Here is a 26,725-nt window from a genome sequence, read left to right as displayed (position 1 = left end):
ACTCTAGGCAACCCCTTTTTTGACCCCACAGGGTCTCTTGGAGTGATCGGCCAAGTGCGAGGCCACCTAATCTACGCCCCCGTTCGCCTCTTTGTAAACGTACCCAGCCTAAAATGCAACATCACCTCTCACCATGGCCCGGATGTTCTAGAGCAGGCGGTGGCGCCCACCCACACCACCGATGCTTCCTGGATCCAGCCGATCACCATAACTAAGTCATCCTCGAGCAGGACTGCTCTGGCCCGTAAAATATGTCGTGTATAACCCAGACCAGCCTACGTCGCTCTCAACTCTGCCTTCGGAATAGAGGTGTCGAAGATCTGACACCCGCCAGCAGCAACCACTTTGGAGTCCGGGCATTTGATGACGAAGCCTGCACCACTTCTCTTGCCACCATCAAGTACACATCCATCAAAGTTGACCTTAAGAAAACTTAGAGGTGGTACAAGAGAAGTAGAGCCCCAGGTGCCTCGAGCTATCAAAGGCCCATCCAATGGACCAGTACGGGTGACCACTGCCGCCTGAACCCGAGCTCACTCCATGATGAACCTGGGTGAAGGGCTGCTCTCTCCAAATATCCAGGCATGCCTGAAGCACTTTCTCATTTTGATTACCAAACATATATTAAAGTTTCACAGCACTTTAGAAATGCAGTTACCAAATAGCAAATAACTTTTAATAAAAAAACTCTACTTCTAAAAGCTCTACTTTCTTAAAGTTCTACTTTAAAAGCTCTACTGCCAACAGCAATTCCAAACAGAGCCTTAGAATTTAAAGTTAGCATGGGCAATGGATGAATAATTAGCAAAAAAATTTACGAAAACTTTAGAAACATTCTTTTATAAAAAAAGTACATAAAATAATTAAAATATCTGCATATGGTTTATTGAAATAAGAGGTAACACAGGATGAAACAAGAACATAAAAATGCCGCAGGAACTGATATTAACTAATTCGAATATCCATATAACTTCTAAACAACTTGTAGATTTATAAATGAAAAATCTGTGATTTATTTGGGTTATACCGCCAAGCTATTAAGCCGAGGATTCATGAATAACTAGAGTTTTTGTTAATAATTTGGATAGCATGGATAGATTATAAAATTTGGGGCAGAAATTAATGGACATGGATGCATTTCTAATTTATTAGGGGATTCACAAATATGCAACAAGGATGTAACCCTTACCCAAAATGGCTAGCCAAAAGATATTATTTGGGTTCTTTGATGCTATATAAGTATCTAAGATCTATTCGTGAGGCTAAGAATTCAAATCTATTCAAATTTAATCACAAGCACCACGATCGGCCCATAGTCAGTCCTAATGGATTCGTGCTGCAGTGTCCCCAAGTCTACATAAATTATAGGCATTATACCATTTATAATGCTTCAAGATCTTACTTAAAATAGCTAGCCAAAATGCATTATTTGAGTTTTTTTGATTTTATATAAGTACCCAAGATCTATCCAGCAAATAACTAATATGGGACTAAATATACGTTCGTATTGGTCCTCGCAGAGAAGAACTTTAAGAATAGTCAATCACAAAGCATCCATCCTGCTTAATTGCCGATGAATAATGCAACTTGGCGCAACTTGGGTCGGCTCTCAGCAGTGTAATAACCAATTTGTCGATGTAATTGAAAGAGCTTGCCGAAACTCTTGAGATTTTACCTTCAGCTTTATTTCAAGAAGAGCCCTGCATGATCTAGATGCGTTGGCCAACTGCGGAGGCAAACGTATAGATCCTGTTAGGTGGGTAGGTACTAGAAAGAGGACCAAGATGGTATTGGTATTCGGATAACGTCTGAGCTTATCCTAGAGTAGCTGGTTTATCACCATCAACAAAAACATTAATATATAATTGGTGGTCGCCACACCATTAATGTCCAACAAAAAGAGTTATAGTAATTTAGAGAACAAGAAGATTTTTGTGGCCATGGTTTTGTACTAAGGTTTGCGTTTGGCCACGTCCAAATTCCATCAATCCCATCTCATCCATGTTTCCCTCAAACCCATCCAATATGAGCCAATCCCAACCCACCCCTTCCCCCACAAGAAGGGAAACAAGTCTTTCCATTTCATTTCAATGGCTTCTTGCACCTCTCTTCCCAAGCACCCGCTCCCCTTGGTCCGACCAACAATGTCTAAGAGTCCGGCTTCACAAATAATCTCATTCCTCTCCAAATCATCAAACTCCCAATTCTATGGCCTTAGGCTTCCCAACCTCGCCACCTCTTCTTCCCCTCGTCCTTTATCCCCAAGGACTCCCATTCATGCAAAGGTTTGCCACACAAGCTATTTAATCCCCAGCACCATGCCCTTTATTTGCCATGTGTTATTTACATTATATACTTGAGTTTTGTTGTCACTGAGGGAGTCGAATTGATCTGAATCACTGTGGTTTAACTAAGGATGGCTTACAAATGTTAAACTTCGAGTTGATTTGAGTCACTGTTGTTTAACTAAGAGTGCGGCTTGCAAATGTCTATGGTTGCTTGCTTGCTATTTTTTATCATATTCTGATGGCATCTTTAGTTTTTCACAGAAGATTGGATTGGTTTGAGCCAGAAACTATGTTTTTCTGAATGCTTCGCATTCCAAATGTAATTTATTTCAAGTTGTTGCTTAGTGGGCTTTGTGTGTGTGTGTGTGTGTGTGTGTGTGCATGCTTTGTTTTCAACGGATAACTGGATTGTTTTGAGCCATAGACAATGTTTTTCTTGGAGGCTTTAGCGTTCCACTTGTCATCTGTTCCTAGTTGTTGATTAGTGCTTTAATGGAACCCAATGCTAAGCTTAGTTCTAACAGGGGAATGGATTTGTTTGAAGACAACTTTTCTTTTCTCACAAAAAGAAAACGGTCATTTTTTTCTCGTTGGTCAGTGTTTTTACTGCATCAGTAAGATAAAGATTCGCAGAGCTTATCAATATGCTGTTCCCAGAGCTTAGGATTCAATATGCCATTTGTTCCTTATCGTCAATTAGCGATTTATTATTTTAACAAGAAACACAGATTTCAAAAGAAGAATCGATTGATTCGAACCACAAGCTTGACTTCTCAAAGAAATTTGAACTCCAAGTTTTGTTTGTTCCTTGTTGATCTGTGCTCTATTTGTTCAAATGCCAAGCTCAGTGCTTGTAAAATGAACCATGTTTTTGGATTATTAGCTATAGCTACTTTAAGAATATGACTTTGATATGTTATCTGCACATTGTCGTTGATCGGTGTTATGTTGCAATCTAATGCAAAGCTAACTTCAAAAGGAAATTTGGTTGGTCTGAATTTTGTAGGTGTCCAAAGGTGATGTTCCACCACCTTTTACATTGAAAGACCAAAATGGTAGGAATGTATCTCTCACCAGGTTCAAAGGCAAGCCAGCCGTGGTCTACTTCTACCCCGCTGACGAAACCCCTGGGTGCACCAAAGAGGTCAGTTTTGGGGTTCAAGAACATAGGTGTGCTGATGCTATGTTTTGTGTGGTATAGATGTGCTAAGGCTATGTTTGATATGGTATCTATGCTCCACTCCTTGATTGCTTATTGTTGTCTTGGGATATTGTCAAGTTAGCCCAATTGTGACTGTTCTGGTAGGTTTATGGGGTTCAATTTTATTCAACCAGATTAGAATATTACTATCAGAAAATCTTATTAAACCAGAGCATGACCTAAGTTTCCAAGGATGCAATTCATTTATGACATTACTCTGTCTGTATGGTAGGTCTCCACCATTCTGGATATTATGTTATTTTTTCAGTCTAGGCTATGTTATATTTTTCAGGCATGCTAGTCCCAAGGTAGGCCAATTGACACCATTCTAACTTGCTTTTCAGTCCATGTAATACTTCCACTCCTTTTGAATCTCACCTTCTATCATGTTGAAAGCTTGGGTAGTTCTTTGTTGTGGCAGAAATAATGAATCATGTTAGAAAATCCACTAGTAATTTAGTTGGGGGCTACCCTACAGAATGATGCTGTGTGTTAAACTACTAACAAGCTCTATCCTGCCTATTAATGTCAATTGAACATGAGAAAAAGTGAAAGGTATAAGGATCATATTTCTTAATGGTAACATTATGATCTGTAAAAATGACTTGAGAACGGTTTAATTATTACCATTTTTGGCTTGCATTAGGCCTGTGCCTTCAGGGATTCCTACGAGAAGTTTAAGAAAGCCGGAGCTGAGGTTGTAGGAATTAGTGGTGATGACCCTGCTTCTCACAAGGTAATCATGGTTTACGATTTTATGCTTTCTATGTTTAATTTGCCAGTTTACGAGAACTTAGAGCTTGATCCGTGCAATGAATCTAGCATCCGTTTTATGTTGATCTCTAATGAAATCCAAGTACTGGTCATTCCTAGAATAGTAAAGACAAATACAATTTGTTGAGTGATTCGAATAAAAAAAGGCACATATGATTTATGCTCCTCCTTTATCTATCAAGGTTTGAGACACAAGTAATGCTCTGTGAAGGACTCACTAAACACTCCCTTAGACACAATCACATCTGTTGTTTGATCAACAGCACTATGATAATTCTTCCAAAAAACAACAAGATGATAATAGAAGAACCTATCTCATCTGCAGTTCAAAAGCATGTGCACCATATCAAAAATGAAAATGTGGGGACAAAAAGTGACCGTGAATGAGACCGAACAATCTAAAAAGTTTATCAAACCCCGGGATTTTTGGCATCAAAAGACAGATATTAGTTATAAGAAATCAGAAACTTGCCCATTACAATAGCATGATTACAAAAGCAGTCACCTTTGTTGCATGGAACGACCCATCGGCGTAGCCAAAGTACAAAGAAAGCGGCCCACAAGGAGTTAGCACATGCATCGGACGCTGATCTATGAAGAGAGGGAGTTGGACAGGCTTGTTATCCAAAGCTTCGCAAGGAGAGGGCTCAAGTGATAGCTTGTACTTGGTAGCCAGAGGAATGTTCCTTCGGTGGAAGGATACCTAAAAGGTAACAACAAAAGTCTGTTTTTAGAAGAAATTAGATAGGTTCTGCAGGTGAGACAGGCGAACAAATAGTCTGTTTATCAGGAGAAATTAGAAAAAAAACAGGTTTTTGCTTGTGCTTATTGATTACATATAAACATTAACTAATTTAGTTGCCTGTCTTAAATCAGACATGTGGGAAGTGTAAATGGATTTTGGAAATTCAATTTAACTTGGTTCACCATGGAACAAACCTTCTGCTGGTGAGAAAGGTGAACAAAAATCTGTTTTTCAGGAGAAATTAGAAAAAATAGGTTTTTTCTTGTGTTCATTGGTTTCATATAAACATTAAATAATTTAGTTGCCTATCTTAAATCAGACGTGGGAGGTGTAAATGGATTTTGGAAACTCAAATTTAACTTGGTTCGCCATGGAACAAACCCCAAAACAAATTTGATCTGATGATTTGAGTGCAAATCTTTAATATAGACCCATGTCTCAGTGAAGTTGTATTAGAGCTGAACCTGTTAAAACTAAATAGAGCTAAAAGTGCTTTTGCATATTATGTGTTTACCAAGAAGCAAACGAGCCAAGATGTGCTAGTTTTTGAAGTATTTTTGTAAAGTTCTACATGGAAAGCCCTTTTCAGAGAAGCAGAAGCAATGTATAATCACAAAAAATAAAATAACATAAAACAAAATGTCAGAATTCTGCAAGATTGCTTATTGAAGTTCCCTTTCCTTCTACTAACATCATATACTTTGGATGACTACAGGCATTTGCTACAAAATATGGGTTGCCATTCACCTTACTAAGTGACGAAGGGAATAAGGTGAGGAAAGAGTGGGGGGTGCCTTCTGATCTTTTTGGAGTATTGCCTGGGAGGCAGACCTATGTCATCGATAGAAAAGGGGCGGTTCAATTGGTTTACAACAACCAATTTCAACCAGAGAAGCATGTAGAGGAGACCTTGAAGCTACTACAAAGCCTATAAAAGCCTTTCTGTCAATTCTTCTCATTCTTTTTGTATATCTATTGCCTACTCATATTTAATGACAATGTTAAAGATTTTATGTTTAGCATGGCATGTATTAGTGTCATTAATGATCACTGCTTTAAGTTCAGTTATATTGAACTATGTCCAACTCTTTTTGCTAAGTTCATTGGTGCTGCACATCTTGCACCTTCTCACCAAATTCTGTATACTTTCAGTCCAAAATGTTGTTGGGAATTGCAACAACAAATGAAATAGCTATCACTTAATCTAGAGACAGACCTTGCAGGGTCAAAACTTGCCATAGCTAATGCCCTGATTGATTTAAGCAGGGCTAGGGTTGCAATTTCCTCTTCTCATTGCTCTTGGGATGGGAGAAGCATGGTTGTCTCCTTTTCCCCAAAGAGGAAAAGGGCGATGACAATCCTAGAACCATGGCCAAGTCTATAAGAGGAGCCAAGAGTGCGTTGGCTGGTTCAGAACTAGATTTACTTTGATTGGTTATTTGATTCGGATAATTAAAAAAGTGATTTAGATTCTCTCTTTTCCACCTGGTTTCAGTGCTCAGCACTTGATAAGATGACGTTCTTATTCATTCTCTGTTAAAGTCATCAATATACTTCAGCAGAATTTCACCAAAAAAAAATAATAATAACATATCTAGCAGAAAACTGGAAGCATGTAAACTACATGCGGATATTTGATTTTTATCCGCCGAATCAAATCGAGTCTTCAAAATCTAAGTTCCACATCCTTTTCTCGAACTGCTATATCGAAGTAAAACAGTTAAATTCTTCCTCACGGTACCTCACATACATGAAGTTGGGGAGCAAAGGTAATTATCTCAAAGCCAAAGAGTTGTAGTGAGGTCAAATTCAGCGTACAAATAGTATACATTTCTCCCAAGAATTATTTTTTCCCCATCCATGTTATTGATGCAAGATGATGCATTAATCCATCCATGTGGATCCTCACCTAGTAGGGATACTATTAGAAATTCTATTTCAAAGCAGTCTTCATCTTTAACAGTTGCCTCCTCCAGTTTTACCAGTAATATACAAACCATACTGATCTTTGCATGGAAAACAGAAAAAAAATATTACTGAGAATAATCACGGAAAGGAATACAATAATTGAAATGAACTCTAATGTTAATTGATCCAATAATATGGGTGATCCTATCACCGACATGACACATTCTATTTCAGGATACAAGAAGAATTTAAAAGGAATCTGTAGCTATGATAGGCTTGTTGAACTCGCACCCTTTCAGCTACAAAAGAAAAAAAAATTATATTGTACAGTACAACAAGGAAGCCGTGAGTTCTCTGCGATTGGTTAAACAAGGAATGCAATAGAGGGGAGCTGATGCTTCAACAAATGCCCAATCCAGAGAGGTATTTTCGTACCATCGAGAGGCAACCTTCCTTCTGTTTCTTGTACTCATTGTAGCGAAGGAAGAAGTACCAGAGGTAGTCAAAATCAATTGGGGACACCTTCGCCTATTTTTTGTAGGATGAAAAAGTAAGTTTGATATAAAATTTTCAGGGTACTTTCAGAGCCCCAGCATGAAGATAGTGAAAAATACCTGGATGAGAGCCCATAGAGCCCAGTAAATGTGTGATGCTAACCTAAAGGTATTTGTTTCAATGTAAAGGGTTTCAAGATCTTTGTCGTGTACCTGTTAGGAACAATAAGCTATCTGAGTAACACAGATGAAGTAGAAAGCAAGCGCGCGCGCACACACACACACACACACACACACAAATATATGCTGCAAATCATGTGCAATGACTATAAATAGCTTCCTTTGGGTCACACATATATATATACACACATATATATATACATACATATATACACACACACATAATATACATACATATATATACACACACATAATATACATATATATACATACATATACATACATATATATACATATATATACATATACATATATATACATATACATATATATACATATATATACATATACATATATATACATATATATACATATACATATATATACATATATATACATATACATATATATACATATATATATATACATATATATACATATATAGATATACATATATATACATATATATATAGATATACATATATATACAGATATATATACATATATATACATGTGCAATGACTATAAATAGCTTCCTTTGGGTCAACCGGTGGAAGCCGAACTTGATATGCTTCTTAAAGCTTTAACAAAAGAAATGAAGATCAAGTTAAACATGGTACTGGATCTTTGGAGTAGATAAAAAGACACAGTCTGCACATCTTCGAAAAATCATAGAGGCTGACTATGTTGTGGACATCGGATGATAAGCAACCAATATGCTAAAATGACCAGGGAAAATATTATAAGGTGTACAAGGAAAGACATTCAAACAAAATGCCGTAAGAGACATTATAGAGGTGATTTAGTGCAAAAGGCATATTGCTCAAGAGGGCTGCAAAGGAGGTCCATATAGTATGAGGCCAACCTAATTGGTCAATTTATAAATCCAATAGGTCCAAAAAAAGAAAGGAAAACAAAGCAGACCATTCATTTTCCATTCACATAACCTCTTTGACGTCATCTTTCCTGGTAGCTTTTTAGTCTGCTTGCTGCAGATCGGTCTTAGAAGTCAAGCAAAAGTAATTGAGTCTAAAGGAGAAAGGGAAAGGGTGTACGAGAGAAGAAAGGTGGTCTCTCTCCTTTTCATCTTTCAGAGAGAAAAGAGCTAAAAGAAGATGGCACTTCCCCTCCTCGTGCAACAAATAAAGCAAAGAGAGAAGACAGAACTTTCTTATCGTCTCATTGAGAAAAAAAAGAGGATACATTTCCCTCTCCATTGAGACCTGCAGTATTTTCCTTTATTTTGGAGTAATGTTAGCTTGCGAGGAACCAAACTAACTCTGGAATGCTAGATAGGTCACTGCCATGCAATATTCATAGCCTTGTTTTTATTTGACTCCCTTTATATTGCCATAACTAAAACAGTTGTCAGAGGATTGAAAACTTATTAAAGCTTAAAGCTTTCTTATTAACAGTCTGGATACATTACCTAAAAGTCCACACTCTAAATCAAGCTGCCTGAATTTCCAATTAGCAGATGGAAAGGCTACGATGACAAACGAAGTCAAAAAAGGAAAGAAATGACATAGTAACAATGGCCAAAGAAGAAAAAAACTTTATGGCATTTTCTCAAGGTAATTGAAGTTGATTTAGCACATAATATCAGGTTGAAAAAGAAATGAAGGATCATGGACTAATAAAGTGATATTATCAACAGGGTGAAGGAGAAAAGAATAAATTCATAAATTCAAGGAAGTATCAAGAAAAGTGAGAAATGGGCTCCTCCAAAATAAATTAACCACAAAAAGGAACTTTTCTTTCTTTTTTTTTTTATAAGATTCAACACAATAAATAACACATCTTAGTGATAATCTCTAATATTGTCAGTGACAGGTAAATGTAACCATCAAATACACATACCTCATGCGGTTTATTAGGTTGCAAGTAACTCCTGAAGAAATGGTATTGTGCATTCTTATCTGGATACCTGTATCATAGTACATCTCCAACAAGAAACTCATTACTCAGAAATGTCTATTATTTGAAGGAATAGAACGAAGAATCCAACTGATTGTCAAGAATGAGGGAGCATACAAGCTGTAGTCACAGTCAAAGCCTGCATATTCGTTGAAGTGATTTGCAATGTCGTAGCCTCTGTAGCTGTAAGACCCATACTCGAAATCTATGAAGTAAAGTTTCTCTAGCATTGTGATGGCATCAAACAGAGAACACAACTTAGGTGGCAATAAGTTTCAGAATATAGAAATACAGTAAGAAATTGGTCATGTGCAGTTTATGAATGAAAAAATTTGAACATCAACTACCAGAAATATAGAAACTGAGGAACTGAAGATAATATTTACCTTCTTCATCGTTTAGCATCAAATTCCCAGAAAGTAAGTCATTGTGGGCGAAGACCACCGGGGCACTTAGAAGGTCCGTCAGATCCTGTCAGTAAATAGCAAGGGATAAAAATTAAATATATGACTCCAGTAAAATCCACGATCTTCAAATACTGAGTGCACCCAAGGAAAACAATATAGATTGGGTGGATTCCAAATATATTCCTGATGAGAATACAAGCAATCACAGAGCATACAAGTCATTTTATATGGAGCAATTTTTTTTCCATAAGGTAGGTCAATGTGCAATTCTATTTATGCCTTGATCATACAGGGAGATAGGTTAGTAAATCTAACTAATAAAATTCTACATACTGTATCTCAAATGCAATAGTGAAGCTGTATGGATATACAATTCTTTCTCCATAACCAACATCATACAATTGCAGTCAAAATGTCAAAGAAGTATGCATTCAATAGTTATAGAGATCGCTTTGTGCAAGAATATCTGACTGATAAAAGAAGAAACTGCAGTACTGCACCTAGGTCTGCAAAACTAACAAAAAAAACCACCTTTAATTCTACAACATACAAACTAACAATATGCAAATTCAAGAATATGGAAAATGGCAACGAGAAACAGTGATGCATAAGCATTAGATACCTAGAAAGAGTACCTTGAGCACATAAATTTCATCATGAATTTCTTTAAATGAAATTTTTTCATACTTGGCCTGCTTCTCACTGTCATCAAATGTTAATACCGCAGCTGCAACCAAACTTTTTTCAAGTTAGGATGGATTTTAACACAAGCACACAGAATGAACCTAGAAGGCATGCAACATAACAAAAATGTGATCCAGAGTACAAGATAAGTTATTCATTTGGTTCCCCTAAAGGCAAACATAAGGCTATGAGCATGATTAAGTGACCTTTTTCTAAGAACTTGAAAATATCATTCCACAGTTGTGGTTCTCGAGAACTTGGTATCTCCACCTGATGGAATTTCTGAAGTTGCTTAGCAATTCCAGCAGCTATTTTAGGGTTACTCATGTCTGTAAACAGATAGGTAAATTCAGGTCCATAGAAACAGGATACAAAAATCTATTAAGCAGAAAAGAAGGTGAAAAACTACAAATTAGATACTGATAGGATGGAAGTATCATTCCACCAAAACTGTATTCGACAATACATACTGTTTTAGCCATTACTCATTATAATACAGGGGCAGACCATGTTCAACAATTTTGACCTGTACGCAGTATGTAATGACAATGATACCATCTCTTCCATAGTTCATAATATTAACCAATAAAGGAAACAAGGATCAGCAAAGAGGAGTTATTCAGAACTTTTTAAGAGATATAATAGAAGCCTAATGTGCTGATTTTAACTACAATTCCTCAATCCTGCTAGATCTGGCATCAAATATAAATAACAGAAAACCTTGTTAAAAATAAGGCCTCCATTGGATTATCATGATAAAGCATTTCAACCTCTCCTGATGAATTGTGCAACAACTAAGTGAACGAACATTTAGAACATACTCCAAAGTCCAGCATCCCCTTTGCCCAAAGCTATTTGTATCATTTAGACACAAAACGCAGAAACAATCTCATCAGTCCTGATCAATCTCTGCACCTCTATCATCATCAAATACTTCCCACATGACCCATGTAAGAAATCCATTGGTCAAATGAATCAAATGGAGCATGATTTCATGTCTATAAGCCAAGTACCTTATTTGAAGTCCAGGAAACTTCATATAAGTATAGCTTTTCTATTTAATTGGCATCACATAACAGATAACAGGATGTGCCTACCTGAGGGTGAAAGTGTACGAGCATTGATGAATGACTGAACCATGCCATTTTTAAAAATTCCTAGCAATTCAGCACCAAATCCAGCGGCTGAGAGATAGGGTAGGGCCTAACCACAATATTGGTAACTAGTAAGCAATCAATTGTGATATGGAATTAAAGTTAAATTAGAAAAGATAATTTGGCTAATATTGTACAGTTCACTGAAATTTTTGTATGAAATAGCAAAGACACAGAAAGACAGTAGCCAAACTCAAATCAAAGTTGATGTTTTAGCAGAGTAATTTTTTTAACATTTGTCCAGAAGTACACTAGCTACTAGCTTTCTGAGAATTGACATAAACAGGGAAGCACATCCTAGCCATTGGATCAACACTTTTATTGATTCAAAGTGTTGAAAAACCCAGCAGAAGGTCTAGGCTTGCTAAAATTTGCAATACACAGAAGGGATAATTCCCTTCCAAGAGCTTGAAAGCCATGATCAAATTCTAGCACTTAAAATATATATGCTTTCAAGCAGATGAGTTCCACACTAGAGGACAGCCAACAAGAGGGTAAAGGAAACATAATTCCCTTATTGAATATGGTTCTGACTGCTGAGTTATGGGGTTATTTAATAACTTGATTATTAATTTATTATGATAAACATTAACATTGCAACTAGCCCAGGCTGGCCTAGCCACCTTTTGGCCTGGCTATGGACTTTATTTTTTCAGGTTACAGTGAGATCCAGGCTTAAAATTCAGGCCTGAATGAATTTTGAGCTGGGTTCTACAACTCCTCATCCCAACGTAACGCCCAAACATTATATTATATTCATATAAGCGGTGTTTTGCATATTTCTCCCAGTCATTTCCATCCTCCTCTAAAGTGGCACCTTTGTCCCACTCCCTAGCCCTAACCTGCTTTCTTCTCTCTGATATATGCTCCTTCTATCAACAACCACCACCCCTTACCCATTCCAATTTTCCTCCTGTACAGCCTAATCCTTCCAACTTTTGCTCACATCCTCCTTTAGCGCAGTGTTGATCCCTCGCTTCTCCTCCCCTAAGCTGTCCCACCACCAATGATTTAAGCAATAACCACAATCCTTGAGAAAAGTCTCCTCTGCTCCTCTTAGATCAGAGGGCCAAAGGATGGAGATTGAGAATCGGGAATGGTGATCAGAATTCCCTCAAACCTTTGGCTTCATGGTTCCTTCATCCATCTTTCTTGATGATAGAGATGAAATATTGATTCGGTTGGTGACGCTTGCAGCCTACACAGAAGAAGAGAGGAAGAGGAAGGAAGATGGAGGAGGAAGAGGAAGAGAGGAAGGAGGCAGAGGAAGAAAAAAAAGATTCAGCCTCAATCAGGCCACGGGACGGGTTTAGGCCCAACAAATTTTAGAGCATTGGCTTGCCTTGAGCCCGAGATTAATAATCCAGATCTGATTGCACCTAAAAGAAAGAATTTTTGTCCTAGATGAATTAACCAAGGGGATCAAAATGTCCTTATATGATATCGCACCACCTGCTTTGGCTGACAGGTAAAAAGTGACAATTAAATTGAGGCCTAAATGCTAGGCATCAACTCATTACCCAATGATATAAGGAGAATCATGAAATAATCTGCATGGTACAGGGCATCTGATCACATCTTGCTAAAATGGAGGATGACTTAGCCTTCAGTACAAGACTAAGACATTAAACCTAGTCATAAATGTGTATCCACTTGGGTTACATTCAATTCATACAGAAACTTGATGTCAAGATTGTCAGAGACAGAATAGATGCAAGAAGACATCAAAGTTCCATTATGACAAGTGAACTGAAACCCGAGTCTCAGGCATCAAATAATAAACCAATTGCACTACAGGATCATAGAATCATTTGCATTATACTAGTCAGATGATTGCAGTCTTTTTAAATGGTGGACAAATTTGGTTCTTAGTTGAACAGTTAACCTTTAAAACTCCTAAATTCTGGGAATTCTGTTTCATATGGGGGATCTAATACTGTCAAAACCAAATATACTGCATGAACAATGAACTCTAGATTGTGAGGTACAACATCCATGCAAGAAGACATCAAAATAAGGATATCTAGAAAGTTCTCAAAATCTGATTAACAAAGTGCTGTTAGATGAAAACTATTAAATAATGATAATATTCCTTTCTTTAAATCGAATTTACTCCTTAATTTCCTTTCAGGACAAATGATGTTAAACCATCCGCTCTAGTATCATTTGATCATTTCCAGACATATATGAAGACAGTAGCCAAAAAGGCTGGAAAATCATTAACGTCACATGACTGAACACATATTTGCACTTGCATTAAAAGTTAACCAACCAAAAAAAGAAGAAAATAAGAAACAATTGCAGTTCATTATCAAAGGAATCACAATACAGCATGCAGAATGATGTTTGTTTTAGTAAAATGAATCAAATTTATTGTAAACCTTTCCAGTGGATGTCTTGCATTTATCTTTGGACCTCTGAGATTTCAGAAATTATAAATTGTAACATCTACCTGCAGTTCTCTCTCACGGTCAATCACGAAGTCCGTATTTGGACCATACAATCGAACAGTCAGATAAACAGAATTGCCACTTTCTTCTCTCACAGAGACCTTGAGCACTGCAAGAAATCACGATCAAATGTTCTAAAGTTAAGTATACAGGAAGCATAATATGCAATCATTTCAAAATTGTGCATATTTTTGTAGCAAAATAAAATGACAAATGGCTATTCAGTAATGAACTTTGGAAGCTTGTAATATTATTTAGACATTCAGGAACAGGCTTGGTGTGACTGTGTAGCAGCATGCTGTTTTCCCTAGCTAAAACTGCAACTTCATGCAAGTAGTTCCCTTAACATTAAAGACGTGTTTCAGCGTAAACTAGAACCTGGTTACCAGCTTGCATCAGTATATGCTCATGTTTAGGCACATTAATTAGTCATTGTGGATTCATTAGAATGTACCACCATCATGCCGCAAGCCTAATCATGCTGAACCCACTTCCTAGATATCCACATTCTATGGAATGATAAATTGCATTAACTGAAAAAAAAATGAAAAGCACCAGCCTGTAGAAATCTAATCAACAATAAGATGTTACTGTAGTTGCAAATACTGCAGCCAGAAGAACCTAAAAAAATTAGGGCATGTAATCTTATGGTAGGTTTTTACTGTTGACAAGAATAGCAAGACACTAATGAGAGACACCGCAATTTTAGGCAGCAGAACTCACAGAGATTTGTGATACCGCCAGAAACTGTCTCAATGGAGAAACATGAGTTGTCCAGAGAAGACCATTTCCTAAACAAATCCTTGCATAGATCTCTGGGAAGAAAAATATTGGATTCTCAGATTAGAATGAAACAACCAAAGAACCTTTTTGTTACAAAACTAAAAGTATAATTATGTTGATATGTGAAGTCCATTGAGAGCATTACATGGAAAAATGGAACTGGAAGACTGGAACTTTTAAATCCATGCAACAAAACAAAAGTGATAATATGATATATCAAGGGGAATCAAGAAAATGAATTGTTGAATGGAACAAAAAGAATGTCACATCTAGCAAAACTTGAATCCAAATATGCACAGAATTCAAAAGTGCATGTGAAAACCAGCCCGAGAGATAAAAATAATTCAAAGTGTTATGAGTCCTGACATTTCCTAAAGTTAGATATGACATTGTATTTTTTAGGGGAAAGCATAAGCTTTAATAGAAATAACATACATCAAGAAAGATAAACAAAAAGAAACAAAGATATTAGTGGCACTATAAATGTAAAATTCAGTGGAATTAATAAATAGATGCAGCAGAAAAAATCATCAACAGGAATTAGATGAAATCTGAAACCGAAATAAACTCATAAAAACCAATCAGATGCCAATGTTAAACGATACATTCCTCCAATATATGACATAAAGATCTTTTAATCCAAATTTTGAGTCTGGACAAACCAATAGTATATGATCTTATCTCAGATAACAACAAAGAATAAAGTTAAATGGATTTGTATTAGTCAAAAGGGAGACCATTACTTAATATTGAGGCACCAGCACATAACATATGGTATCTAATTACCAATTTTTTATGTACTATGGCAATCAGGAAATTCCTCCATCCAACTGGAGAATTGTATAAATTATTCTTCCGCTTTTGTTTATTCATTTTATCAGATAACAGATTATCAGGAAAATGTTAGTCTTTAAACTACAAGTTTTCCTATTATTCAATCTAGAATGTTCAATATTGTTGGACTTCCAGTTTCTCCTAGCCACTTATATCAATTATTTTCAAATGCCTCTTTGATGAAGATGCATACACCAATATCAACAACTCCATTATATTTATTTTAAATAAATTCCTCTTTCATCCAGCATAACAATCAATTTCTCCAAATCTTGTTGTCATCACTTCGGCCTTTGGTCATCTTAAACCTTTTTTTTAACCATGTGATATTGTAATGGCAATCAGTGTCCTCTTTATCTTTGTGATAACAAAATAGTAGGCTGCATGCTACAACAATGACGATGCACTTTGCTAATAAATAACGGCATGCAGAAAACCACCATATGTTAACAGGTGAGCATAAGTGATTTATTTGTGGGCAACCATAAAGTAGAGTTGATCATGGGCTGAGCCTCGGGCCTAAACTCTATTCATTTTTAATCAAGCTTTGGGTCGGGCCTATGTAAAATTTGACATTTTCTGTGCCCAAACTTGGCCCATGATCAGCTTTACCATGAAGGGTAGAATGACGACACCTGAAATTTTATTTGCCAGAGAGCACATTTAAAAATTAAATAAGAACTCAGTCTCTTATAAGTGTAGGTGTCATTCTAATGGGCAGAACTAGGACCACACACCTGATACCACTCAGCGTAGTCCAATTCTGAGACTCCCATAAAGAATTATAAATTTCATTTACTAGTTAAAAATAGGGCTGAACGCGGGTCGGATTATATCCGACTATATCAGTTTCCGTATCTGATTCAGATCGGAGTCGTATACTATTTTTTTGGTCCGATCGGATTTGGATACATATTTGAATAGTCCGTTCAAAAATCTCTCGGATACAGATATGGATGCGGATATACCTGATTTTTTTGGATTCGGATATCCGTATAATAAGGATAAGTGAAAAAAAGAAGTTTAAGTTAAGTTAAATGAAGGAACCAATTAAGTGATTAACCAAACCTAAACTAAAAGAAACTTAGATATTGGATGACCGTTACTTAAGATAGTAACCCAAATACAGAATATCCGATTCGAATATAATCTTTCGAATTATCCCGCATGCCTAAAAGGCTCAAACTTTTTGTTCATCTGTTTTGTTCATCTTTCCTCTAGGGTTTCGAAGATTCGTCCATTTCCTAGTTTCCACCCGACAGCTGCAACCGACGTTCACCGTGAGATACCTTGGAGATGCTATAGATCCTGTCTACTTCAATGACGAGCAACCTTGAAGAGTATATCCTTCATGAAATTATTAGTTTTTATTATTGATAAATGCTTGTTAAAATTATATTTTTATAATTGAACCTTTTCTTTATGATTATGCCTCTATTGCTAATTTTCATCATTGAATTTTGCTCAAATTTGATTAATATCCAAAAAAGTATCCGATTTATATTTGTATTCGGATAAAAAAATATGGATATGTTTAATATCCAATTCGTATCTGTATCCATTTATAATAAATATGGGTATATTTAATATACAATTCGTATCTGTATCCATTTAGAACAAATATAGATACTAATTTTGATGTCCGTTTAATATTTGTATCCATATTTGTTAAAAAATATAGATACAAATATGGATATATCAATATTCGATCCATATTCGACCTATTTTCGGCCCTAGTTAAAAGTCCTCAGGTCACTGATGATAGTCTTACTGTTGTTAATAGAAATAACTTTACTCTGAGCCTCTGGGCAAATCTAACCGAGGTTATTGCATATTTTTGAATCAAACAAGGAAACAAACACACAAACATGCATTGGGGTACCCATACACTAAGAAAGATAAATACGAAGAGATGAAGTTTCAGAGCCAGATCATAAGCACAGTTACAGAAAGTATTTCCATCGACTACCACCAGATAATCACGAGCTGTAGAATATTAATCAGCGATAAATTAAACATGTCGGAGGCGCATTTTCTCACTGTTGTGATTCAATAATCAACAAACCAGCGTTAGCTAGCTGATCGTCCAACATAACTACAATAAATTCATCAAACAATGAGATCAATCCACAAGGTTTCGCATCTAGTACCAATAAAAAATAATTACGGTGGTTAGTTATGGGTACAACTTGACACTTTTTATCCATTTTTCCAATAAAGAACCAAATCGAAGGCCCCACTTCAGAAATCACACAACAATACGAATGAATCATCGAGAGGAAATCAAATCAAAGTACAGCAGACGCAATATAAGCAGTAAAGCATTCGTTCGAATCAGCCAATACCAAGAAACCCCTAACAATTTACATAATCCACCGCATCAAAACCAAAATAAATAAATAAAAAAATGCCAACTTCGTCGCGAACAGAAAAGAGTGCAACAAGAAAGGAAACCTAAAATCATTCAAGAAAGCCACATGGAAAAAAAGGAAAAAGAAAAGAAATGCTTCAGAAGGAGGGAAGAACCCAAAGGAGACGGAGAGGAAGGGACTAACATGATCCGAGGCTTCATTTCGGGGAGCGGGAGGGAGATATCGATCTCCTTCGTAGACGAAGGGATCGCCGTAACGCCATCCTTCTCCTTCTCCTTCCGCCGCCCCTCCGGAGCTCCACCTCCCACTTCTCTCTCTTCCGCCATGGCCGCCGCCGGATTCCAGCCTTTCTCCTCGGCCCCCATCTCCTCCCTCCCTCGCCCTTATCTCTCTCGTTGCTTGTCCGCTGGGAGAAGGAAGAGAGCTTGTCCGCTGGGAGAAGGAAGAGAAGAACAAGAGAGAAAAGGAAGCGCGAGACCAGGTCCGATAGGACCGGAGCTTCTCCCACCGGAGATCTGGCTTCCCAAGCCCTCGTGCTCCTCCTCGTGGGGTCACTCCGGATCGGCTAATTATCTCGAACAGGAAACAGCTTTTCGTTGGTGGTCCGTGTCGCATAAAAATTTATATACAGGACTAATATCGGCCGCCCATGTCAGTCTTTTGTTGCATCGCTGACCGTCTAAGATCCGCTCCGAAAGCTGGCGGTTGGGGAACGCAGCCTTGTACGCCATGTGGCACGTGAATATTGGTACAGATGCCACCGCGCAAGATCGTAAAGCGTGTCGTAAAGCGCATTTGGTACCATGTTTGGGCTCCAGAGCCGTCTGTAAGTCTCGGCGGAAGATCTCTGCCGCTTCTTCCAATAACCGTTGAACACGTCAGCGTAAAGTAGAGCGGTACACAGGAGTGGCCGTATGCTACGATTTCAGATCCACCGTCGGATTTCCCTCGTGCCATTTATGTCGCTCATTCTGTCTTCTTGTTTGGGCCTTGTGTGGTGGTAGAAAGGAAAGCTCCATCTGGAGGAGCACCAAAAGCACCCGGGTGGGCCCCACTTGATTTTAGCGTTCGCAAACTGAGTCACTGACAGGTGTTCGGCCAGGAGGCGGGCATACATGGTACATGGGCCACAAGTTGAAGGGGCTCCTATTTGGGCTCATTTCCGTAGAAGAGAATCCACAAATTCGGATTTCTTCTAAGAATATTGTCGGTCACATGATTAAAAAAATAATATATATATATGTATATATATATAAAGTAAATTAATTATCTAATAAAATATTATATATATATATATATATATATATATATATAAGTAAAATGATATGCAGTTTTCAGAACATAATGTTTATTAGTATACAGTATATAGCCAAATGATATATATTTAATAAATTAGTCATTTAGCAATTCAATACATAACTTTAATTAAATTGATACATAATTTCTAGAGCATCATATTTACTAATATATAGTACGTAGGTAGGTGGTACGCACTTGTTAACTTTTTGATACATATTGTAAGCTTTTTTGATGCACATTCAGCAATAATCTAATACACTTCCAAATAAATTGGTACATAATTTTTAAAACATACATTTTACCAGTACACAAACATGACTATATGATACACACTAAGCAAATTAGTTATTTAGCAAGCTAATGCACATATGCAGATAAATTAATACATATTTCCAAAATATTGCGTTTATCAGTGCCAATACATGGTATATAGTTTTTTTGCTTTATCTAGTATAAAAAATTATATATATATATATATATATATATATATATATATATATATATATATAATTTTTTAGGTTTTATAAACTCTTAAATACAAAATCCTAAAAAGGAAAAGAATTTGAAAGAGGAAAAATAGGCTCGAAAAGGAAAAAAAAACCGTGGACAAGAAAGATAGCTTGATGAGGAAAATGACATATGAAAGACTTGCCGAGGAGGCAAGAAGATGTGGTATGTGATTTTTTTTTATTTTTTGATTTTTTTAAATCATGAAATTGACTGCTCCATTGGTAGAAAAAGTTTCTTGCTTTACATGGCAAAATAGAAAAGCCTATCTCCTTCTCCGATGTCCACCCCATATCATTTTTGTTCATTCAAATATACTGACTCATTTTTAAGTGGTCCGGATATCTACATCAAAGAATTTCTTTTTCTATATTCTCGGCAGCAGTGGTTTTCTTAAAAAAATATAGCGACTGACAAAATCTAAGAAGTCCTTGGCTAAATCGCCGCAGCGAGAGATCCTTTGCACTTCATCATTTCTTAAAGATAGGATGTTCCCAAGGTTACGTTCTTCAGTTTAATTCTTTTGGCCCCGAAACGTGAAAGAATTGAACCCGTTAATATAATTACCTTACGTCGACTAAATCCACTTCTAGCGTTCGTAAATCGTCCACCACAGAATCATAGCCCTACATCTCTTGTCCCCACCCTGACGTGCAACCTCTGATAGAACCTCAATAGCTCATCCCTTATCCCCTATCCGAGTAACCTCACATCCGTCCCCAAGATAAACTAATCCTCACCACTAAACCGGTGGACCCCTCTGGCTGGCACACTAAGTGATTCGATCTCCAAATCTCAGCCGTCGACGCGTCCATATCAGCCGTCGTGAACCTCGTGGGTGAAACCGACGTTCAAGGTTATTCCCCCGATGAATAGGATCTACCGTGGCATCTCCCTTCTCCCGCCCTCGATTCCTGGCATCTTCCCATCAGATTCCCTTCATATCCAACGGCCCATATTTACTCACTCCTCTCTTTATATATCCTACCCGTTCCCACCTCCTGCTCCAACTCCCAAGGCCAAAGGTCTCTGGCTCTCGAAATATTGTTCCCATTTCGCCCACCAACTTTTTGGGGTTCTCTTCCCGAAATGGACCTCCTCGAAATGCCCCTGGAGGATATCGTGCTCCGCTTCCACTCCCTCCCCGCCGCTGTCGCTGCCGGCTCCCTCTGCGCCGGCCTCGCCGTCCTCGCAGCTGCCCTCGGCCTCTGGCGCATCCGGGCCGTGGGATCCCGATCCGACGTCTCTCTACCTCACTCCCCCACTCCTCCCAAGCCCGAGCCGGCCCAAGCCCCGGCTCCGGCGCCGGCGCCGGTGCCGAGGTCTCCCGAGCCGACCGCACGGGCCCTGCACTGCCACGTGGAGGACGCCGGCACTCCCAAGGCCCGGTTCACGGCGTACTACGGCTCCTGCGACCGGTTCGACGTGGAGGATGACGGTGACGAGCAAGCGGAGGTCGATAACGGACGGAAGAATGACGGCGCTAGTCTCGTTCGGGCTCGTTTGACGGCGCCGATAGCGCCGTTGGAGGGATTTGGGTGGGAGGGTTTGATGGTTAGGAGACGGGGGGACCTTGGGTGGTACCGTTACCAGGACCTGACGGCCCTTAACGGCAGCGTCGTCCGGTTGTGGGACGGCGACAGTGTTTGGACGGCGACGTCACGGAGGAGGTCGCCGATGGGACTGTAGGGGTATAACGGGAATTTGGAGGGAATTTGCGAAATGTATATAATTTTTATATAATTATAATTTTGCCCTTTTATCTTCTTCTCATATCTTTCTTCTTCTCCTGATAAGCTTCTTACCTTCTAACAAATTAGAGTGGTAGGACATAGAGGTAATTTACTCAATTCCTGGGCACTTCTAGAAGGGGGTTTTCAGTAAATAGAAAAATAAAATTTATGGAGATTTTAGGGGTATCATGATGAAAATGGTCTTGCGTTTGTTTGGTTGGTGATCTGTCCCAATTGTGGTTACAAAAGTTGCAAATAATGTCACACCTGTTAATTAATATCAGGTTACCAACCAAGAGAAAATTATATGCTTACACAATTAATTTAAAATTTTATCAATAGGTCTATGCGTAAATTATCAAACCGAGATGCTTGATGTAAGTTTAGTATCTTCTTTTTCTTTAAAATGTTAATACGAGTGCTATTTTAGATTAATTTTACATCCTTTGGTGGAAGAATAATTTATTGTGACATTCTTAGTTTACATACATATCTATTCTTAACTAAGTAGTATATGTTTGTCTGTGTTATATAAGCTTCATCACCGATTGAGGCTTAAGGGTTTATTGGTTCCAGTAGTTTATTTTTTCCCCATGTTACGTTTGTATTTTTTTTCTCATGATATCTCATATGGATATAATTTCTATGCACACATAGTAGTAACTTGCTTGATGGGTTCATGTGATAATATGTACTACCATTTTATATCCCCATCATGAGGCTATCAATGGCTTTTAAAGCTTGTTTGCATGAATGGACTGAAAATTCTATTAGATCATGGATTTGAACAGTACAACTAGCAAAATCTTCATAAGTACTCAAAAATAGTTTTGGAATGGACCGGTCAGAATTCCAAAGGCAGAGAAAAAAAATCTTAGCAAGTTTAGAAAAATTTTCACTTAAAATGAAAAGATAAATGGAATGAGGATAAGAGAGAAGCTTGTCCCTTGCATGATTACATGGCAATTATACTAATTTTTAGTCCACTTAACTTGTCTTATAAAATTGAAGGTGGAGAACTTTGAACTTGATGAAGAGAGAGGCTTGAAGATATAAATTGTAAGAACTTGCATGAGTTAAACATGCCTCATATCTTAAGAGAAATTTTACAGCTTGGAACAGCTAGCTTGGTAGACTTGCCTAGACCCCAATCATAACCTGTGGCCACCATTTGGCATATTTAATCCAACCAAAGAAGCCAAAATAATTAATGGTCTGAAATATGAAGTGGGAACTTGCCAAACTAGGGCATCATCGGTCGGTTCTAGGTTTCATTAATGCACCAACTATTGGTAACCACTACTCATGTCTGTCCCTATCCAAGAATTGTCCCACTACTAGAAAAAAGGCTGATGCTAGAGATTCCCTTCTTCTTTTTTTTTTTCTTTTTCATTATTAAGGATCACCATGATATTCTTGTGTGAAGACTAAGTCCCCACTTACCACATTGGTTTAAATTTTATTTGAATTGTAGCATAATGAAAAGGATAATAATGTTTTATGGGAGAATAGCCTTTATGGTCCTCAAAATATGATGCTTTAGCTAATCTTACAAGCAAGTAATACCTGAAGCTTGTTAAGTCGGCATTACACCATAGGAAAGCTAATATCAGTATGAGAAGATCTAGAGGAGATTTCTTTTGGAGTGGAATATCGAATCCAAAGGCATCTATCTGATTTCGTGGGAGCCGGTATGTGAGCCTTAGTTGGAAGGAGGCCTGAGGCCCAGATACTTGGAGCTAATTAACGTAGCGTTTTTGGTAAAAGTTGAGTGGAAGTCTCTGCATGAAGGGAAGAGAAGGCAAAGGCTTGGGCTGGTTTGGAAATAGTGGTGAGAGAGTTAGGATAAGTAGAAGTTACTTTTTGCCAATAGAGATCTCATTATCTGCAATTTTTATTCACTTAAATCTTCTGCAACCAATAAATATTTGGCTAAGTTCCCATGCAAACTCAAACTCATAGCCCTAATTGATGAGACCATGAATTAAAAATTTGTTGTTGAACAAAGGGACATCTACTACCTACAAAATTGATGTTTCATCAGGCCATTATGTAGTAAGATGTGGTCCATGGGATGGTTGATATTTATTTATTTTTTGAGAGAAGGGGTGGTTGTTTATTTAAAATATAGAGACAAGATCTGGTTATTGATCCCTTTAGGTTAGTGCACAAGAGCCCAAATAACAATTTGTTTGGTGATACACAAGCTTCTGTAACCATCCATTGTTAGAGAAAACTTTCCAACTAATGGAGATTTATGTTTGGAACCAGACATGATAAAAATGAGAAAATTCATCTTCACAATTGATGTAGTGGTAATACTATTTGATCATCGATTCCTCTCTCCAAGGATAGAATATGCTGATTAAGCAATCTGTTGTATAATAGATAAAATTCAAGCTATCTCCATCACCTTGTCCATTAAACTTTTGTGTAATTCGCATTTTTCAAATAAAAAATAAGCTGCACCTTTTACATTTAACTTGCTGTTTTTACACATCATACTTGCTATAAAAATGTGAACTAGAATGATACAACTTGTCAATATTTTCAAACAACTCCCTTAAAGTCAATTTACATGCACTTGTGAATGGGTAATCATACTTGAGTTGACTATAACAATATTAGCAACTTGAAATTAATATACAACAGACAGCTCTAGGGGAAAGGTAAATGTAATTATTTTGTAGTTATTGATCATCTAACTTGGAGTTGAAAGGAAAATTTCACCCATACATGGTAAGTTCAAGTTGCCCATGGGCTTAAATGCAAGAATCATTGTCCCTTAAAATGTCTAGGAGTTTCATGGCTAGGCTTTTGTCTGCTGTAAGGATTCTGAATAACATTGTCTCCAAGCCCTCCAGCTGGACTAGCTCCAAACGATGGAGGAGTTGCAATCCAACACTGATGCATTCATGCCACTAGTTTGGTACAACTTCTTTGGTTGCTAATTATGTGTTTTAATAAATGGTTGATCACAACATCTTAGTCCAAGTCTCCTGAATCGATATCTCGGCACTCTGGAATTCTGTAATGCAATAAGAGGAAGAAGGAAGAGAAAAGGACTTTGTTATGAAAGTTTTAGAAGCTAAAGAGCCAAGAGATTTAACCAGATGGACCTTTTGTTTTCCCATTGCCACCAATCTGCAAGCATGTTGGCCAAGCAGCAGCCATGGAGACAAAACACTAGATGCTGAATGGAATGCGTTTCAACCACCAGTTTGCTCTGGCTTAAAACCTTCCTTTGGTCGATCGGTATCTGGAATTAGAAGACAGCCAAGGCCCATTCTATCAGATTGTCTTCCCTTCTCTAGTTATTCACTTTATGTTTCTTTTTAACTACCTAATTAGCTCTAGGTGAACAAGAGTTTTGTACTTTAGCTCATTCATCAAGTTTCCATTTTTATTTTTATTTTTTTGTTTTTGAGAAAGGAAGACCTTGTTCATCAAGTAGCCTTGTAAGACAATAGTTGTCAATGAAATATGAGATATGACTAAACTCAGTGCTAATAGGCTGACTTAAATCCACATAACTTTTTTATGCTATTTTATTTTTTATTTGTTTAGAGTGGAGCCCACATAAGACACAGTAAAAGTTGCCTATATGTTGCTTAATTAATTGTGTTCTTTTGCAATTGGAAGGGAAATAATATTTATAAAAAAAATTACAATGTAGCAGTCGCCAAAGTTCTACAATTGTTTACAGAATTAGGTAGGTGTGTGTGCTTCTCACACAAAGGTGAGGTTCGAGGTACAACAACTGATATCCTCTATGATTGATCAAACATAGAATAAGCATGAAAAGCTCTTCAGAATAAGTATTTCAAAGAAGAAAAAGCCCCAAGAAAAAGGAAGATATGTGAGATCCACCATGCATATTCAATAATTTTATACAGTATAATAACAAAAATTCCCATAAAAATCTTCTTGTAACCCTTAGAGCTCTCTAAAGATCTAAACTTATCCAAATTCAACAACCTAAACCAGATTTTAGACTATTACGACAAGGAGACCCTATCAGCCAATCCAACCATATATACTACCAAGAAAATTTATTCTTATATTTTATCCCAAATATATTGGTAATATTTGATGGCTATGCCACTCATGATCGAAGCATCTATGTCTAAATTTTTTAAATTTTAAAACCTCATAATGGTGGTGAGATTTTTACCCTAGGATCTTGCTATCACATTTTCTCATAAAGTCAAGATTTATATGACCATTTCTAATAGAATAGAATAGAATAGAAAAAAACCCAAAAGACTGGGTGTATGTAGTTATGTCTGTAGGCAACCATTGTCACTCTTTCTACCGAGAGAATATGTACTGAATATGTTTTCTTCTAATTACGTACGAAATTTTCTAGACTTTACAAACAAATATTTCTATAATCAAATCCATCCTACTTATCAGCTTTCCTATGCATCACAAAGTCACTTTTTGCGGTTCGTTTAGGTATTCAAACCCAACAAATCATATAATATTTTCTCAGCTTTCAAGTCCTGATGAGCTTAATTAAATTTTTTTTTGCATATATACCCTCATCAATATATAAAATTGCATGAATACTCTCGTAAAATTATTATTTACATGTATATTTTTCTTGTTTTTTAACATATGTACCTGTACCATCTAACATCGTTAAAAAATAAATGGCTTAAAACTAAAATGGTTGAAATATCCTAATGGGTAGATATGCCAAAAAAAAAAAAGAAAAAGAGTATACAAGCAAATAACAACTTTATGAGGGTATTCATGTAATTTCTCATATTTAGAAAGGTATACATTCAAAAAATTTGTTAAGAAAAGGATCAAAATTCAGCTGGAACCTTGCTAAGTCTTTTATAATTTAGTTGGATCGATAAGTGAAAAAAAGATCGAGCCACATTGTCAATTTTCTTTTTTAAAGTCTCGGTCAAGTTGGAATATTAGGTGATCGTTTTGGTAATGATATTCTCTATTAGATTTTGATATAATTATCATTATTAAATC

The 26,725-nt window shown here is 37.1% G+C and overlaps 3 protein-coding genes across 7 annotated transcripts; 2 read left to right on the top strand and 1 right to left on the bottom strand.

Moving 5' to 3' along the window:
* The first annotated feature begins 1,893 nt into the window (after positions 1 to 1,893).
* LOC103716954 (peroxiredoxin Q, chloroplastic-like) lies at positions 1,894 to 6,092 on the top strand. Of its 2 annotated transcripts, none has more exons than XM_008805172.5 (4): positions 1,894 to 2,285; positions 3,295 to 3,432; positions 4,136 to 4,225; positions 5,724 to 6,092. In XM_008805172.5, the coding sequence occupies exons 1-4, from the start codon at positions 2,091 to 2,093 to the stop codon at positions 5,940 to 5,942; spliced, it is 642 nt and encodes a 213-aa protein (XP_008803394.3). In that variant the 5' UTR covers positions 1,894 to 2,090; the 3' UTR covers positions 5,943 to 6,092. The 2 variants fall into 2 exon arrangements, with proteins under 2 accessions (XP_008803394.3, XP_088577469.1); XM_088721343.1 differs by lacking the exon at positions 5,724 to 6,092 and adding an exon at positions 4,589 to 4,747.
* On the bottom strand, positions 4,739 to 18,747 carry LOC103716955 (putative ethanolamine kinase). 4 transcript variants are annotated; one of them, XM_088721339.2, is made up of 12 exons: positions 18,375 to 18,743; positions 14,926 to 15,017; positions 14,205 to 14,311; positions 11,696 to 11,801; positions 10,805 to 10,927; positions 10,550 to 10,641; positions 9,894 to 9,978; positions 9,625 to 9,730; positions 9,451 to 9,517; positions 7,531 to 7,623; positions 7,352 to 7,444; positions 4,739 to 4,966 (listed from the first exon to the last, which is right to left on the bottom strand). In XM_088721339.2, exons 1-12 carry the CDS (start codon positions 18,554 to 18,556, stop codon positions 4,739 to 4,741), a joined length of 1,374 nt encoding a protein of 457 aa, XP_088577465.1. In that variant the 5' UTR covers positions 18,557 to 18,743. The 4 variants fall into 4 exon arrangements, with proteins under 4 accessions (XP_088577465.1, XP_088577467.1, XP_088577468.1 ...); XM_088721340.2 differs by lacking the exon at positions 4,739 to 4,966 and adding an exon at positions 7,024 to 7,215 and having other exon boundaries at positions 18,375 to 18,742; XM_088721341.2 differs by lacking the exons at positions 7,352 to 7,444; positions 7,531 to 7,623 and having other exon boundaries at positions 18,375 to 18,746.
* Positions 18,748 to 20,984: 2,237 nt separating this feature from the next.
* Positions 20,985 to 21,770, top strand: LOC103716956 (uncharacterized). Its single transcript, XM_008805175.5, has one exon. The coding sequence runs from the start codon at positions 21,087 to 21,089 to the stop codon at positions 21,684 to 21,686; it is 600 nt and encodes a 199-aa protein (XP_008803397.2). The 5' UTR covers positions 20,985 to 21,086; the 3' UTR covers positions 21,687 to 21,770.
* Positions 21,771 to 26,725: the final 4,955 nt, after the last annotated feature.

Source organism: Phoenix dactylifera, chromosome 5, assembly GCF_051530095.1.
Source record: "Phoenix dactylifera cultivar Ajwa chromosome 5, Ajwa_hap1_PhDact_Kaust_v1.1, whole genome shotgun sequence".
NCBI lineage: Eukaryota > Viridiplantae > Streptophyta > Magnoliopsida > Arecales > Arecaceae > Phoenix > Phoenix dactylifera.
This window is presented reverse-complemented; position numbering and strand designations above follow the sequence as displayed.